Source organism: Cydia strobilella, chromosome 9, assembly GCF_947568885.1.
Source record: "Cydia strobilella chromosome 9, ilCydStro3.1, whole genome shotgun sequence".
In the NCBI taxonomy this organism is placed as follows: Eukaryota; Metazoa; Arthropoda; class Insecta; order Lepidoptera; family Tortricidae; genus Cydia; species Cydia strobilella.
This window is the reverse complement of record NC_086049.1, coordinates 2,644,071-2,663,641: the sequence shown is the minus strand read 5'-3', so window position 1 is coordinate 2,663,641 and position 19,571 is coordinate 2,644,071. Positions and strand designations below refer to the sequence as shown.

Sequence of the window (19,571 nt, the reverse complement as noted above, 5' to 3'; positions counted from 1 at the left end):
CTAGAAGAAGTGACTTTTTAGGGTTCCGAACCCAAAGGGTAAAAAGACTAAGACTCCGCTGTCCGTCTGTCCGTCCGTCTGTCTGTCTGTCACCAGGCTGTATCTCATGAACCGTGATAGCTAGACAGTTGAAATTTTCACAGATGATGTATTTCTGTTGCCGCTATAACAACAAATACTAAAAAGTACGGAACCCTCGGTGCGCGCATCCGACTCGCACTTGGCCGGTTTTTTTTTGTTTATGACACTGTCAATGAGTCGCTTCTGTTGAAACAAGGTTTTACAGGAATATATGCGGCAACAAAAGCGGGTAATAAACCCAAAAATGATACGGAATCGGTCTCAACAACACATAGTCTAAATGCAATATAGCGAATGTGCGCGGGGTCCATAAAAAAAACATAAAATATACGGTATCTTGACAAGCGGGGCTCAGGTAAGTCTAAGTAACTTCGGGGGGCGTTAAGCCGTTCACCTAAGGAAATTGGCGACAAAAATATTCTGGTCATGTAGGGCCCCTTGTTAGCGAAGAAGCCGAAAATACAAGAAAATTCCGCCCCTGACGCGGCGTTTGGGTCGCTTGTTCTCTAAGTTTTTACGATACGCGCTAAAATTGCTGAACACTTAAATTTTACGCCAACAGATATATGCAGCTGTGCGTGGTCTGTTTTTATCGTCAAGACAAAATAACGTTCTTACGATCTGACACTTTTGTTTTATAAGCATACATCGGGGTTTTCGGTGCGGGAATGCTTGATATTAACCAAAGAGCAGGTAGACTTAAAAAAACAGAATGTACTCTAGCTTCCTGTCTAATGAATAATTAATTAAACAAAAGATTAAATTAAAAAAAAAAAAATTTATATTTAAACCAACTTTGCTGCTGGGAAAATACTAACTGTAAAACATTTAAAATCAAATCCACGTGAACGTTATTTAATACCGATTCTTCAAAATCATCATTTAAAAGTCAATTCTACTCGCCGACATCAGAAATCAACTCAAAATTTGCATCAAATTATTTCGCCACTCTTGTGGATAAAATGATTTATAATTAAATGCTGTTCTTCACAAGATCTAACTCATTTACCTGTACTGTACTGTATTTCGGTTAATGTTGTACAATTTTATATCTATTTTTTTACTTTGAAGATTGATTAATTTTATTTACTTATCTAAAATCTTCAGTTGTGGTTTATCATATAAGTATATTCCTCATTAGGTCAACGAGAAAATCTAGCCATATTCGGGGCATTTCTTGTATAAAGGAAAACGAAATATGATTGATTAATGTAGGTATGTAAGTATTTAATGACACACATGAAAAAAAGTATGACAATGGTAAAATATCATAATTATCTTTAATTTAAAATGGCGTGATATTTACCGTTCGGTATTTATTAAATAATTAAATAATTTTTATTTACAACAATTTCTTCTTCTTCTTCTTCCTCGGTCCCTCATTGCTGAGGATCGCGACCATGTATGCTCCGTCTCCATAGCGTGCGGTCATAAGCCACATGAGTCACGCACTGCATGTTGCCGCCAACCACCCTCTTCACACCATCAGACCATCTCGTGGGTCAACACTTTACATTTACAACAATTTACATTGATATAAATCCGTAAGTACCTCAACGTCGAAATCGAGATATTAAAAATTGCACATTGCACGTCACTCCCGTCCCGATGAATGATTGAAGAGCGGTTATGGGATTGGAGTGTCAAGTATAAATCCAGCATCATGGGAAATTTGCCTGAGCGAATGGCAATCTCATTAACTTAAGGTAACATGACATGTGAACGGGCAGGCTCTTGATAGTGATGTCGATGTCAGTGAATGGGTTGTAATGTGACACAGTTGAGTTCATATATATGTATACATTTTTCACCTTTTTGCAATGGATAAAGGTGAAGAAATGTACTTGCACATATCAATGAACTCGACTATATTTGCAGGTAAATTCATTAAAGTTAAGTAGTTAAGGCGAGTAAAATTACTAAATTAATGTCATAAAATATATATAATTCGTCCTACAAAAATACGAGAAAAAAAAATACAGTTTGATTACGGTTGTTATGGTAGATTGCAACCGCAGCAAAGTTAGAATTTTTTTTATTTACGCGCCATTTAAATGTTATCTTAAGTCAGTCAAATTTTGTGTTGCTAAAGTCAATTATTAAATTTAAATAAAATAAAAAACATGATTGAGAGATATATCCCTAAATGTGTGGCAAGGACAGCCTAGTTCCGTGCACTGCTGCTTGTAAATTATTTTTGCGATCTTGGATTTCGATAGAAAATACAACTCTTTATTATTCCAGTACCTAGTAAACTAAAAAATAATTACGAATGAAAAAACCGGACAAGTGCGAGTCGGACTCGGCCACCGAGGGTTCCGTACTTTTTAGTATTTGTTGTTATAGCGGCAACAGAAATACATCACCCAAAATTTCAACTGGCTATAGCTATCACGGTTCATGAGATACAGCCTAGTGACAGACAGACGGACAGCGGAGTCTTAGTAATAGGGTCCCGTTTTTACCCTTTGTGTACGGAACCCTAAAAATGCTAGTAGGCATCGGAATAATATCAATAATTACCAAACAGTTCATCATCCAATAATATTTCCACTTTAACAATTCACACAACAATGTATCAGCAGTCAATTGTTTATCACTAATCTTTATTTCCATTAACGTACTCATAAAACAAAAATTAATTTACTTAAGCGGTCATTACACCGGGCGCGGGCGATTAAAGCGAACTGCGGTGTGAGCGATACGTGATATGACGTGTGCGTACGTACGTGTGTTACGTGCTCGTTGCTCTGTAGTATATGTTGGGCGTATAGGGGTGTTGGTTATTTTAGTTGATTAGTCTAATAAATTTAAAAAGACTAACAAAACCGCGAAAATTGTCAATATTGCAAAATGACATTATTTTTAGGTACAGAGTCCGACTCGCACTTATCCGGTTTTTTATCTTTATCTTACATTAAAAACTGCCACTCTACTGCTATTTACTTGTATAAAGTACTATCAATGAACGCTAGTTCTTAAAGTAGGCACGTAGATTTTAACGTAGGTTTCCGCACCCTGCTAATGTTTTTTTTATAAATATGCTTTTTTTAATCACTAAAAAATAATAAGCCTAACTCATAGAGTAATTCAAAAAATAACTGAACTTAAGTTTATAAGGAAATTAATTATGGATATTATGGTAAATATCCCTTCCCCTTTTCATCATCGGACATCCAGGCGTGGGGAGCGAATGCACCCGTTCGTGGTCCACGTTCAGTTTTTTCGCACGCAACGTTTTGCCTCCTCCTTTTTGGTACGGACGGCTAAAGAATGAAATGCGCTCCCACCATCTGTATTCCCTGATCAATATGACCTCGGTCTCTTTATAGCAAGAGTGAATAGGCTATTACTGAACCGGTGAGCTCCATATTAGGCCCTGTCTTCACTTTCCATCAGGTGTGACTAGGGCCAATCGCCGATCAGTTTATAAAAAAATAATCCTAAAACCGATTTTGTTGTTATATAAATCGACATGTTGGTTGTTACAAACCGCATTTCCCCTATTTTTGTGTAAGTGGTAACAAAATGTTTTGTTATGCAAATATTTCTTTCGTGTTGTCTCTAAGGCCTAAATCGGAACACAGTGATCGAGTTTGTAGTTAGTTTGATGTGTTTCAGTTGCAGTGACAACGAGTATTCCCAGTTCGAAGCGTGCAGAATGTATGAGCAAATTTAGTTTATTTCACATAGCAAAAAGTTGATTTAGGTACCTTTTACTTGCCTACTTTATTTATTTTAAATATACAGTCAGACAGATACATATATTTTCACCACACCAGCTCTGAAAGGCTCTCTATGTACTTCATAAACTGATAAGAAAGTTGCATCCACATGTGAGGCAAAGTAATCTGATGCAAATTTTGAGTTGTTTGCTCATGTTGGCTGATATAATTGACTTTTAAATGTTAATTTTGAATGATAAATATTTAATTAACGTACATTTGGATTTGATTTGGTTTCATTTTGTTTGTTGTTTTACCGTTGGTATTTTGCTCGCGTTGGTGTTTCACTCGGTGGCAAAATTTATTTAACCCTAATTCCACTTTTCGAACCACTCGCTACGCTTGCTACGACGCTCTAGGTACCTACTTGAGTTGGTTATTTTCATCTTGTGACCTCACAGTAAACTTACATCTCCCAAACATTCTCAAGTACCGTAAACCGCAAAACCGTGTGACATATACCATTTCATCTCAGAATTGGCAACTAAAAAGTACCTACGTCGCATTATGGCGGTTTTGTTCACTTTGCCAGAAGGGTCCCATTGTGCCGTCTAGCTGGGGGTAATCTACTCGAATTCTTTGCGGCCATTATTGCTCGACTATAATGCTTTTACAAAACGAAGCCATGCTAAGCCACCGCACGTTGAATTCCATTCGAAATTGAAATTAAAAGGTTTTTTGTGTTCACCTTTAATTACTGTACGAAGCTGCCTATAGATGCTTTCGATGGCAGAAATATCTTTACAATGTCAGCCTTATTACAATTATAATAAGGTGCAAAAGTGTATATATATATATATATATTTATGAAATAGGAGGCAAACGAGCAGACGGATCACCTGATGGTAAGCGATTACCGCCGCCCATGGACACCCGCAACACCAGAGGGGTTGTAAGTGCGTTGCCGGCCTTTAAGATGGGAATACGCTCTTTTCTTGAAGATTTGAAGGTCATATTTTTGAGGGACTACTAATTAAAACATCGGACAGCTTTCCAGTTAACTCGTTTTACACGTTTATTATAACGCATTGAATGGATGTAACATGTTACGTAATAAAATGTAGACAATATTAATTGCATTTGTTAGTATTTGATTGCAGTATCATTTTTCTGTTATTAATTAAGTAGCAATTATTTTTTTTTGGATCAACATTTTTTTTTTACATACACAACCATCAATTACAGGAAATCCTAATTCGACAGTATGGAAATTGACACAAAAATAGGTACAATACATTAACATACAGATTACAGTAGCACAATACGTAAAGCGTAGCCCTTGTGAATTCGTTCAGAGAACAAGAGAACAAATCTAACTCGATCGCTACTCGATTAAGGTATTATAAGGTATGATAAGATATTATATTTCCTAATAGCATCGCGTTGCAAAGCTCTCCACCTTTTTATCACTTTAACCCTTATTGCCGAATGCACTATTTAGTAAACTGCACTGGACAGTGCGCCGCACTAATGCATCGATGCTTAATCAATTTTCACAGGGCTTATATCACAGAATAACTAATAGTACTACCGTACAGAAAATTCACTCCTTCACAAAAGCCAGATTTAGGTACAAAATTATACCTACACTCGCCGCCTGCAAGGAAAATTGAAACTTATAACCGCGCACGAACCGTGAATCTTCGTTGCGCGCCGCATGTTTATGACCGAGCTGCGAGTGTCGGCACGGGGTTGTCACTTGACAAGTTTTTGTACCTACACCTACTGATTTATTATTTTTAAGATAAATATGTAGGAATTACAAATGTTGATTCTGTAAAAATAAAATTTTTAGCCGGAGATAGTATGTCTGATTCTCGCGGAAGTAGGTATGCCACAGAAGTACTTATTCCTTTGAAAATATGTCGGTCAATATAGTCCGGAATTAAAAAAAAAAAAATGTTTTTTCTGCTTCCTTGTTCTTCCGTTTATTCAGACATCCGTAAACAGAACATTATCTTTTATACAGATTAGATCGCGATTTAGGTTTCGAAGCCATTGCGTATTTTCAATTTTGCGCGAGCGGCAGCCCACTGCCATACACCTGCCCGGGCGGTGCGCCGGCCAAATATACCTAAACTGCGCAGTGACACCCCCCTGCTTATATTGCTTTATTTATGCCTTTTATCTACTTGAGGTTGAAACTGCGTTCAATAAAGTTCAATTTAACGTTTTTAAATTATAAGTAGGTAGGTACAAGTGAATATTTAATAAAAATGTTGTGAACACTCGCAGAGGCAGTACGCAACGGTGCGAAAATCTATCAATGAATTAATAAAACTACCCATTTTGCCGGGGCGAACACGAATTTCAGACTTACGGCGAATATATTTATAGTAAATGAACGCATGGAACTGAGTATCCAATTTTGTTGTCAAGTGCACACGTTGCATAGACTGAAACCCGACCAATACATCAATAGGAAATACGTCTCGCAAACATGATTGGGCTCTAATAATCCCATTTACGAGTATGACATGTTGTACAGTGCAGTTCGTGTCTTGCCGTCTAAGCATGCGATATAATGTATAATGATAAAGGATATTAGGTTAATATTATGTCTAGCTACCATGGGTTCATTCTTACTCCAAAAGATCATTGATAAGGTTTTGTATTAGATTAAGAATATTATATTTGAAAACAAGGATATTTTCCAGGATGTCATGCTGCAAATATTAAATTTTCTGTGAGTTTTAGTTCTCGTTTCCTGTTTGTTATTATAATTTCCTGCCTTTACGCCCGTGCCCCATGAACATCGACTTATATTCTACAACACGAATGACCTATTACAAAAACCGGCCAAGTGCGATTCGGACTCGCGTTTCAAGGGTTCCGTACATTACACAATTTAAACAATGTATTTTTTATGTGAAACGTGCGTGAAATATCTTTAAAAAACCCGTAGAGGTTGGGTAAAAAACTAAATAATTAAGTCTGACTCACGCTTGACTGTTCTAATAGGTTTTCCTGTGATATTTAGGTATGGATCTATTTTTTGTAAAAATTTTTAATATTTTAGACCCAGTAGTTTCGGAGATAAAGGGGGGAATGGTCATTTTTTGTCTACTTTCTTGAATAACTTCTAAACTGTTTATCCTAAAATTAAAAAAAAAAAATTTCAGATTCTCACAATGAGCTCTTTTATTTGACATGTAAGACGATATAGTTCATAAAACTTTATTTTTTAATTTTCTCATTTACCCCCCAAAAGTGGCATCCATGTTTAAAATTAATTTGTTTACGTTACATGTCCGTCTTTGGGTCACAAATTTACATATGTATACCAAATTTCAACTTAATCGGTCTAGTAGTTTCGGAGAAAATAGGCTGTGACAGACGTACAGACAGACAGACAGACGCACGAGTGGTCCTATAAGGGTTCCGTTTTTTCCTTTTGAGGTACGGAACCCTAAAAACTAAATAAGTATTTGAAATACTTGCCTTAGAGATATAAAATTATCTCCTCGTGCCAAGTCTAAGGATTGCATAAAATAATAGGGACGCAGCAGCAGTCAACGCTCCCGCATTTCGCTGACGAGCCTTGCTATCCTGCATATGGCCGCACGTTCTGGCTGAATATTCATATTCTTACAGCTGGATTGTATTGAGGATTTCACATTTTGTTCGCCTAGTCAGAAATGGTATCTTTGGGTAAACTTTTTTGTTGTTTTTCCATCCCGTCAGCTAGGTGACAATAGTAACGTAGTTTGTTAGAAGAAATGTTATACTTTTATGCTAGGTATACTTTTAAATATACCATAATTTTCTTATAATTTTAGCAGCATGATATCCTGGAAAATATTTTTGTTTGAATATTAAGTATTATTATAAATTTTTGTTATAAAGAAACAATTACATCTTATCCTGAAGTTATCTGCTGTTATCAGGGACGAAGCTATGGGGGTTCAAAAATGAGAGGAAATGATTCTCGAAAACGTAAATAGGTAGTGCCCCGCCTTTTTTTGTTCTTCTTAGTTGGGGCACTTTGATGCCCCCAGATAACAGGTATGTTTCGCTTACAAATCTAATAATGGATACAAAAATAAAAGATCTAGTATCCTACAAACTTTTTTACATTTGCGAAAGAATAGCGTACCTAAAGCTTACTAAGTTAGCTCAGACCTGAAATGTACACCGGATTCCGAACGTTATCTATCCCTGATTCACTTCGTACTCTCAAATGTGGTTATTTATGAGGCTTTCAACTCCCAAATCCGTATCGAACTAGTTCAATCCAAGCTAAACAAGTTGAAACTGAAATAAGCAGCCGTCGCACACTTGTTTCCGAGCCTCAGGGAAAAAGAAAAGTAGAAAGCCCAGCTTTTCTCAACCGGGTGCATATGCAAGGGAGGCGCGGGGCGTGAATCTCCCTTGTTCAGAATTAAGTTACGGATCCTCTCGGAAAATTGTTTCATATTCTTCCTCGGCATGTGACGCGCGAAAAAAACTTTGCGATAGTTTCAGACGGCTTAGCCTATTGAGAAAATACTTGCGGCCGCAAACTTTGTCTTTTTAGAAATTCAAACGCCAGTATAGGCTGGGATAAAAGCTAATTTAACTGACGAGCCCACGCATACGATTAGCCGGCGTAGTGCATAAAGTTCTTGTGTAATTATGCAAAATGTCTGCACGCAGTTAATTTATTAGCCAGTCCATTTCCGTGTCGATTTTGAGTCTAAATCGGAAAGCGAAAGCAACGTTTGTGATTTAAAATTCGAAGATCACGAACGAAACCGGATTAGGTGCTGCAACCGTGGGTGCTGCGGCCATGAAAACGAAAGTGACTTATTGTTACGCCTATTCAGCTCCTACTTTAGGGGCTCCTACGTAGGTAACACCTGCCACGCAAATTGCATGTATATTTAAAAATATTTGTGATTGCGTTCCATTGGCCAAAATAAGCTTTCGTAATGTACTTTTCATCATTTAAAAGCCCGCAGGGTATTTTTAGTAAAAAGCTTACTCAATCTCAAATACTGGCTGATTGTGACGCACTTTATGTAACACATCATTTCTATTACTAACTTTCTAACAATAAATGATAGAATTTTGTATTTTTTTGTATTTTAATATGTCAATTATTAATTAATACACGCCATAGTTTATGCGTATTGTTAATGTCAAATTGACTTTCATATTCAATAAAAATGTCCATTAGCAAATCAAAAATTCTAACCTTCTACAAATAGAATGTCGATGACCCACGGCTATTTGAAAATGACAACTCGGTATTTGATTATGTAAACAGCTAAAAGCCTCTCTATCGCCGGTTTAGACATCAACAGGTCCATACCACACCGGTCCGATGACTGTATTTCTAAGCCGAGAATCCGAGATTACTTGAGTCAAGAGGCGAGCTAAGTCTGCCTGCGCGCCGCTCTCCGAGCGCACGCTTCGGTTGCACTATCACTGATATTTATCTCGTATAGCAGGTCTATATCTTTATTTATTTATCCACAATCTTGTTAACCTTTTTTTTATAGTGTAATTTTTCAAATATGTTAAAGGAAATATGTAAACAAATTTTTAAATTAAAACTTTTTTGTTTCAGATGTCTTCGAGAGTGTTTGAGTGATACAATCCGCGGATAAAGACAGTGATGAAATGTGAATTCAGTGCTATAAGTGTTAAAGTCGATATTTGTGTAAACGTTATGTTTTATGTGTAACTGACTATCGCGATTGGGTTTGAATCGACCGCCATGGAGACCGAAGAACTAACTAAACTCGTCGACGGGATTTATAAGGTTAGTTATTATAATTATTATAACTATTATAAGTTGTAACTTTCATGCAATTTGTAACCCACTTAATAGTTTATAACGATTCCGAAGATACTGAGCACACACAAACATGTTTTGATTTGAGCGGAAAAGTAAATTGCATCGAGACAAAATATGTATAAAAATTAAAAATATAGGGTTCAATAGCACTATCAATTATTAAATTATATTTACGGTCGTTCAAATCGGATGCTCCTGTAAATGTAAAAATAATTTCCTTTATTAGAGAGAATACAGAGTTTTAAGCCTTCAATAATAATTCAATTCAATTCAATTCAAATAATTTTTTTCAGAATAAAAATTCCATATACAATTACATTTACATTTAAAATAAAATAACTAATCTTAAATTAAAACTAAATATGTTAGTACACAGGAAATAAATTGTTAATAAAATACATGAAAATTACATTATTTTTTTTTAATTCCCCACCGTGGAATGGAGTTCAATCCATCGCCGCAATATAGGGGAGTCCCACCTCTCGGCCAGTGTTTGTAGGATGGTGGTGTGGTGGTTTGATGGATAATGCACTTTGAACTATTAATAGTAGTAAACACTTTTCTATAGTCAGCAGCTGAACATAACTTTATTGTAATAAGAAAAATAGCGTGTCCAGATCATGAACACCTGCTGCTTCTGCTGTTGATTGTTACCTAAGCTCTACAAAATGATAAAGATCTAACTTTTGATTAATGCTCACTACATCGTAACACAATCTCGTGTAGGCCCATCTCCATAATTAACCATTAAACAACTTTCACTAGTTCGACCACAACTAACTTTTATAAAAATCTAGTTTCGTCGTAATAGTACCTAAATCTAGTTTAACCGCGCAAGAAGTTAGAAAGTGACCATTTGGTTGGAGAGCCGGCAGTAAAGTTTCGAACCAACGTGATACCGCGATGAGATGCACAATGGTTTCCCATAAAACTGATGCTAAGTCCGAATTTGATAGTCTGCCACGGCGGAACTAGCCGAAAGTACAAAAAAAATAGCCACTTCCGGTGCGAAAAAGGGGGGGTCATTTAACCCATCTGATACTACAATAAAAGCTATGGCATCAGTTAGAAATTTACTGGTAGATACAGAAAAGCGAAATCTGCCAGTATGATTCCTGCCGGAAGTGCTTGGCATACGCTCTCAAAGGTGACCATCAGGACCCCTAAATTAACCCATCTGATACCAGCATGAAACCAATTCCAGTCGGTAGATATGAACCTTCTCTTCAGGAATATATAAGTCTGCCAGGGCGCTTTCAGCCGAAACACCTTGACATACGAGATTATGTGGCGCAACATCCGTGGTACCCGTATAACCCGTATTTTGGAATTGTACATATTACGGACATTTCAAATACTGCAGGCTTATTAATTTATTACTCTATGCTTATATTTGTATATTATTACGTTATTAATAACACATATTTATAATAAATTAAGTTAAAATAAATTAAATAATGTGATTAATATGATTAATAGTCATTGAATCAGTCTATATGAATCGTTTGTCTTTGTCTGTCATTTTGACTTATGTATTTGTAAGAAAAGGATAAAACATAATTTAACTAATTCAGGCTCGTAAAGTTTAACGAATAAGGGGGTATTAGTATTCATAGCTAAATCAGGCTTGTAATGCGACATAAAATGATTTTTGGTGGTTTCTTTTACGCTTGAGGCGTTTTTTCACCTATTTGGTGTATCTAATCACTATCTTATGTAGGGGAGAGAGGGGCAAGACGAGTAAGACGGGGTAGCGGCTTTATATGGCGAAACGACTGACCAACCATCAGAATCCCGTTAACGCATGACGATGCGTCGCCATCATAGCAATCAGTTCGCACAGTGACCGGCTAGACAAATGGTGTCGTTAATTATTTATTTGCAAAAAAACTGTTTTTGTCATATTCCTTGTTATTTTTAGGGTTCCGTACCCAAAGGGTAAAAACGGGACCCTATAACTAAGACTCCGCTTTCTGTCTGTCTGTCTGTCTGTCCGTCTGTCACCAGGCTGTATCTCATCAACCGTGATAGCTAGACAGATGAAATTTTCACAGATGATGTATTTCTGTTGCCGTTATAACAAACTATAACTAATTGTTTATAACACCTGTATTCATTACCTGTAATGCACAATTGATGAATAAATGATTCTAAAAACATAATAAAATAAATATTTAAGTGGGGTTCCCATACAACAAACGTGACTTTTTTGCCATTTTTTGCGTAATGGTATTATGGTACGGAACCTTACGTGCGCGAGTCCGACTCGCACTTGGCCGGTTTTTGTGTTTTATTTGGTTTGCGTTTGTTTCCTTATTATCACCAGCACATATATACTGTTAATTTATTCCTATGGCCCAGCAATCACGCCAACAGCTAAGGACTTGTTTGGTTTCAAGTACGGTTTATTTTACAAAAAACTTTCGAATTTCATTAGGCACATGGGGCAAGATGGGGTACATCTTGACGGCCGTAGTTTTAAAGTGATAAACTGATGAAGAATTGCGGATTTGAATTTATTTATTCTTCAACATCAACATCAACATCAAACATTTATTCAGCAAATAGGCCACAGGGGCACTTTTACATGTCAATTTTTACAAACAATAAAATTAACCCAACAAACAATAAAATTAACAAGGGAAGATGGGGTACATGTTAGCTGTAAACACATTTTCTGTCTCTCAGACGACTTAAGAAATAAAAGTAAAACAGTTCGTGAGAAGTTATCAGACGATGGACCCAAAAGCCAAAAATTTAAGTTTTGTTTAGGCCCTAAATATAATATTTATATGAATCATTCTTATCTTGTCCCGTAGGGGTTCCCCATCTTACCATACTTGGGGGGCAAGATGGAGAGAAGGCACTTTTGGCCATTTTAATTTATTTTTAATTTTATTATCTAACTAGAGAGTTCCTAGTAAGTGTTGATTATGAAAGACTGATTACCAAAGATAAAAATAAAAATAACAAAAACTTTAAAAAAATAGCATTTTCAGTTTTATTGGACTTGAAACATTAAGTATCCCGTCATGCCCACCTCTCCCCTACATTTCTTGACGTTGACGCAAAACTGACTTAGTTTAACATTCAGGGTGTTGTTTTATAACACTACAAATTGAGATAACTAAGGTCTGTTTTTTTATTCCGTAGACTAAAATGACGTTTCATATGTAAGACATGACATTTCTTAGTACCACATGAAATGTCATTTTAGTCTACGGATTACGGAATAAAAAACAGAATATAATATATTGGAGTCTTAGTAATAGGGTCCCGTTTTTACCCTTTGGGTACGGAACCCTAAAAATGATTTAAAATGTTCATATTTGGATTATTGGTAAAAATCGTCCTTGACGTTGAAAATCCTGTCTTTTTACACCCGTTTACAATAAGTATGTAATAATAATAATTTTGTTCATTTTGGTAAATAAAGGATATTGTAATTTGAAATTATTGTATTATTTATATATAAGGTGCTAACAAATTAGCTACAGAAATTTTACGAGATGGTTGGTACTTTACACTAGAACAATTAACTTTTAATAGAAATTAAGAAAGTTTCTCATAATTTTTATTTTATTTACCGAACAAAATAAATAAACTATAATTCTATCTAAAAAATAATCATCATGTATTTAACTGCTTGTTGGTCTTAAATGTCATTGTCAACGTGTCATTTGATTTATCAGCGTGAAGTGGCCAGTTAAGTTTTATATTTAAAAGAGGTTTTAGAATCTGTTCAATGAGGTCTCATTTAATTATCTCATTAACAGAGTTTTTTTACAAAGCAAATTTGTTTTCCTATTTTCTCAAAATAATATCATAAAACCTATAATGTTTCATACTTACATATACTTCAGGAGCCGAGTACTATCAACTGTAAAGATATCGGTAGCTAATTTGTTAGCACCTTTATAAGGCAAACAAAGAAGTACAAAGCCGTAAGCAGGTATTAAATTAATGCCCAAATTATATTGTGTATATTAATAAATTTGAAATATATGTTATTAATGGCATAAAAATATACAAATATAAGCATTAGGTAATAAATCATAAGCCTGCAATAATTAAAATGTCTGTAATCTGTACAATTCCAAAATACGGGTTCCACGGATGTTGCTCACATAATCTCGTATGTCAAGGTGTTTCGGCTGAAAGCGCCCTGGCAGACTTATATATTCCTGAAGAGAAGGTTCATATCTACCGACTGGAATTGGTTTCATGCTGGTATCAGATGGGTTAATTTAGGGGTCCCGATGGTCACCTTTGAGAGCGTATGCCAAGCACTTCCGGCAGGAATCATACTGGCAGATTTCGCTTTTCTGTATCTACCAGTAAATTTCTAACTGATGCCATAGCTTTTATTGTAGTATCAGATGGGTTAAATGACCCCCCCTTTTTCGCACCGGAAGTGGCTATTTTTTTTGTACTTTCGGCTAGTTCCGCCGTGGCAGACTATCAAATTCGGACTTAGCATCAGTTTTATGGGAAACCATTGTGCATCTCATCGCGGTATCACGTTGGTTCGAAACTTTACTGCCGGCTCTTCTACCAATTCATGCCGCCGGACGCTACGCGGATGTTGGCGACCCGGCCTTAAAGGTGAAAACGTAACATACGAATAAATTATTTCTATTCTATTATATTCTATACATCATAGATGTCGCATTGTACAAATTTATTCACGAAATCTGTGGAATTCGTATGAAAATATTGACAGTACGAATTCTGTGTCAGATAAATTGATCTACCGCGAAAGTTAAGATTGACAATGTTTGTGTGATTTTAGTTTTGCAACTTAAAATAAATATTTTTGTGAATGAATATACGACGCACGGAAACTGATATTGCTGCGAAAGCTGAAAACAATTATTAAAATTCGGCCTCGGACATTGAAGCCTTGGTCAATTTTTCCTTTATATATATCTATTGTGTTTAGAATTTAAATAGTAAATACTTACCTTTTACTTTAAATATGCTAGCCGTGATGGCCTGATGATAATATATGGTTTAATAAACCTAAGAAAAAATAGATTGCATTTACAACATGGAATTTTAAAATTAATAATTAACATGGAATATTAAAATAATAAATAAATAGTGACCGTTAACTGTTGGCTAATGTTGGGGCCGTTACTGACTTACTGAACACGCGAGCGTAGAACGCCCTTGTTTATGATCGCTTTCTTTAGTATGCCCACCAGCCATACATAGGTAAATATTTCAATTTTTACTTTTAAAATAACATTATAAAACATAATCAATAATAACATAAAACATAAATAATAAATTTCTATAAAAGAAAGTACCTACTGTATGTAATTGCATGAATTCTATAGTAATTTAAATTGTATTTTCACTTCTCATAAAGTTCGAATTGCGCGCGCCCCCGACCGGCCCGAGTACAACTTTCTTTAGTCGAAGAAATACGGTAAAATAACCTAAAATATTGTTTTTTTTTTGTATATTCTACTCACAATCGAAGTGAAAAGCGGTGTATAACTCAGGCATAAAAGTCCATTTTATCCTCGACTATATTGCCTCGGATAGTAATGGATCGCATTTATTATGCACTTGTTGTACAATCGACTATTTTTCTTATTTACTCGTAATGCATATTAAGTATAATATGTAATGATTTGAAGAGAGTAACATGTCCCGCCAAGTCTGTTGCCGGTCCTATATTGGGATACCCTCCTCCAAATAAATCTTCTCGAGGCAGAGGTGTAGGGTTAGATCCGGCGTAGCTTTGTTTGACGTTCATAAGCGCATTGTAATATTATTTATCTTTAACATGAGTTGTCTTATAATAATGATTGGAATGTGCTCCGTTGAGTATATCGTTGGCATGCACGCACCGAACTAGTTTGCGCCGTCCACTTAGTTATAATTTAAGGTGAAAATATCCGCATATAAAAACAGGCATAACACCTGCCTTACAAAATGTCAAGTTCAAACTACTAAATAATGGGCATTCCATTCGATTTCTCTAACGCTTTTATCGAAATTTAAATTTTTATCGCATTCCATTTATCACAGATACGAGAATGTTTGTTTGAAAGTCCTCTTTCACAATAATAAAAATGCTAATGAATGATATTTGCGATGCTTAAGTTTCTCCTTTTTTATAACACTGTTTAATTCTTTTTGATTGTATTTATTCTGTCTTTCGGTTGGTATACTCAAGTCTGATTTTAAGAGTGTTTCGAGAAAGATTCCCTGTACTAGTTTATAACATGATAGCAATATAGGTACTCCTACTTCATATCCCTATTTAATATTATATATCCGAAAATAACTATCTGTCTGTGTCGCGAATATCGCGAATCGGCTAATAGCTGCCAACGTCATGGAGTAGATGGCGCTCGTAGTCACGTTTAAGTGAAATAACCGCTTCTAGGTTGTTGTGATTTTTAAGGGTAAAACAAGAGGGTATACGCGCGAACGACAGTAAGAAAAGGAGCTGGGGTGCGAACAAAGCGACGGGAAGAGGGATATTTGCTTTAGGATCTATTCAAGGAGTTTCTTATGGTGTTATTTGAATAATGAGGTGTCTATTGTAGATTGTGACTAACATTCATTGTGATATCAGTATTCAGAGTGTTAACAGTGATCCGAGGGTTCATGGCTAATGTAAGTGAAGTTCAATAATAATTATACGAAGGGTTTCGTCCCAAGATATTAGTAATTTAGAATTATAGAACACATTGTAGTTACGAGAAAGTGTAACCACTCATCATATGAACTTAAGGTAAACTTAGTGTGCGGAAAGGGGTCGCTATAAGGGGAGGTTGGAGGCGACTATGAAGCCCAAGTAACCAGATGGATAATCAGGTTTAACTCATGTTATACGTAGGTAACAAAGTAGGACACCAGCAATGAATTATCGTCATCTCACTAACGTCCAGGCCTCGTATAGGTATGCAGTATGTTTACATATCGTTTTTCCAGTATCAGTAAAGGCATCAGCTCATTCAGTAAAGGCATCAGCTCATTCGATAGGTTAATAAGTATAGTGAGCTTGACGACAGTCTGATACCAAAAAACACCGAAACCGCTGAACCAATTTAGATGAAATTTGGTAGAGATAGTTTAAGGCCCAGGTAAGGACATAGGGTAGTTTTTATCAGTAATAATCATTATCATCATTCATTTCACGCAGACGAAGTCGCGGGCAAAAAAGTAACGTCAAAATGGTACTAATTTTAAAACGTCATAAGCAAAATTAATGTTTACCTACTCTTCTGGAAAATAATAAACAAACGAAGGCCCAGCGTAAAAAAATTACTGTACGAAATGAAAATTAAAACGTTTACTGATGCAGTAATGGATTAAGTATCATATAAAATATGAAAACACTGAACTGAGTTCCTTGTTACGAAATAATAAATTAATTAAAATACGCCACTCTCGTGTATTTAAATTAATTATAGCGCCATAAAAATACCTAGGCCCTAATTCCGTAACGTAAGTGGAGAATCTGGTTTAATTGCTGTAATGTTCTTGGAGGGAATCTTCTTGGTAGTGAAACCTCGATAACACGAATCTAAAGAGAAACTCGTGGAATGTAAACCCTTACATTCCACGACTTTTCTCTACCCGCACAGACTATGCCTAATAATGTACATCAGTACCTTTTTATAACAAACAATATTCCAGCTTTGCATGCTTAAGGTATTAATTATATGTATAATTTAATTTATACTCATTACTTAGTTCATTACTTTGAATAAAAACTAAACTTACAATGTTGCAATATACAATATAAAAGTTTTCATTATCAATTATGTGATGATAATAATAATATATTCTGATGTTTGACATGTAATATTTTAAGAATATTATGAATATATGAGTATGAGTATAGCAGTGAAACTTTGTCACTTTCTACTAAATTGACCTTTAATTGAATATCTTAACAGAAGAGATTACGAACGCGAGTACGAACTCACGTTTCTCCATAATATGTACTTACTTTAGAGTCTTTAGACGTTTAAAATTAAAAATGACTTAATTTTTTTTAAACAAAATATACCTACAAGATTTTGCGAAGTAAGAAACGTATTAAAAACCATGTATTCAATGCACGATTGGACAAAATGTGTTAGGTAGAAAATGATTGTTAACTTACAGTATCATATTGTAACAGTATTCTTTTTTGAAACAAAAATCAACATAATTGAGGTTATTCTAGTTCAAAAAGAAATGCTCCTAACCTCAAGGCCATTGGCTATTAAAAGCGCCTGAAATATTCGAAGTAAGATTCTACATAATTATCAGTGTGTATCTTAAATGGCTATTTAAACACAGAAGGTCAATATGTCAGTCTAATTTGATATCATTATATTTAATCGCGGACCGTGAGATTTTTGTAAATTCACGAGAAAGAGAACAAAAGGAATTAGAATTAAGACGTTATTTTGGTAAATTGCTCAGACTTTTTTTATTACTGTGGAGTTGGGAGAGATTTACCCGAGCCCGAATACTCCGAATTAAGCGTTTTTTGTAAGTATTTATGGGAAATAAGAAGATTCAACAATAAATGCAAAATTTGAGTTATCACAAATTATTTTTGCCATATTTTTCCGTCGAGGCGAATATACCCTATCAAGTCCCATGTAGTCATATAACTGTAAAGAATTTTTATTTAAAAGTAACTGTCTGTCAGCCTGTTTACTTCTTCACGCCACGCTTTTTACGGGACCCTATTACTAAGACTCCGCTGTCCGTCTGTCCGTCCGTCTGTCCGTCTGTCTGTCACCAGGCTGTATCTCATGAACCGTGATAGCTAGACAGTTGAAATTTTCACAGATGATGTATTTCTGTTGCCGCTATAACAACAAATACTAAAAACAGAATAATATAAGAATAATAATGGGGCTCCCATACAACAAACGTGATTTTTTGCTGTTTTTTCCGTAATGGTACGGAACCCTTCGTGCGTGAGTCCGGCTCGCACTTGGCCGGTTATTTTTAAACCGGTGAACTGATTTAGATGAAATTTAGTATGGAGATAGTTTGAAGATCGATGAAGGACAAAGGTGCTCAAATTTATCATCATCATCCCAAGCAGACGAAGTCGCCGATATAAGCTAGTACCTAATATACCTATAGGTACATAATCAGTCCTAATCCTAATTTAATTTTTAGGCTTAAGAGTGTTACAGGTAATAAGACTACAAGTCAAAATCTTTTAAATGAATGTGCATTATCAAGCAGCAATTTTATTTAATAATTTGTGGTTATTAAACTACATAATAAAATTACAAACCTTATTTAACATTAGGTTGTCTGTAACTTAGACCATTATTTATTCCACAGTACCTTTATTTTTTTGTACACTGTCTTCCGACTTTATCAAATTCTCTTATTAAGAACATTTTATTATTTTTAATTATACAAGACAAATTATACTTACCTCATTACATTATCTTTTCACAACAGTTAAAACTTATCTAATTGTATTCAGATTGAGATAGTTCTGTGGTGTTTTAACTTTAGTGAATTTGAATTTGACAAAAAAATGCCTCCCATATAAATACGACTTTCAGCGCTTTCTTCCTTACTACCTCAAATAGAAAAGAATTTCAAGAAGTATGTTTTTGGTAAGATAACATTCTAATCCGCATAAAACAGCTTATAAAAATATAAATATGCCGGCGGCTCGCACTGTGTCGCGTAAGAACTCACCACTTCTTCGTGCTCTCACACTATTGAATGCGCTCCTGACATCAGCTCCTGACTGCGACATGTTTGCGTGGCGATGGACGGCTGTGTGCAGTGAATGTCTGAGGTTTTGTGAGAGGATGGATGATAGGTGATCAACGGTAGTAATTTAGTGTTGTAAATATATCATAGTAATAGTTGTAATTTAAATGTAATTAACTTTCATGGCGCATTAGTTTTACACTGTAATGTCATGTAAATGTGTTTTCAATAAATAAATAAATGAAAAAAAAAGTTGTGGCATTGTAGCAGGA

At 35.3% G+C, this 19,571-nt stretch overlaps 2 protein-coding genes across 3 annotated transcripts in view; one reads left to right on the top strand and one right to left on the bottom strand.

Moving 5' to 3' along the window:
* LOC134744096 (evolutionarily conserved signaling intermediate in Toll pathway, mitochondrial) overlaps positions 1–19,571 on the bottom strand; it is a 502,842-nt gene that overhangs the window by 206,666 nt on the left and 276,605 nt on the right. The gene's annotated exons all lie outside the window — the stretch shown is intronic.
* The window catches only part of LOC134744082 (brain-specific angiogenesis inhibitor 1-associated protein 2), a 95,503-nt gene continuing 85,080 nt past the window's right edge, over positions 9,149–19,571 (top strand). For both annotated transcript variants that reach the window (XM_063677754.1, XM_063677753.1), the window contains exons 1-2: positions 9,149–9,238; positions 9,358–9,552. In XM_063677754.1, coding sequence (XP_063533824.1) covers positions 9,508–9,552 — 45 coding nt within the window. In that variant the 5' untranslated portion in view covers positions 9,149–9,238; positions 9,358–9,507. The remainder of the gene's footprint in view (positions 9,239–9,357; positions 9,553–19,571) is intronic.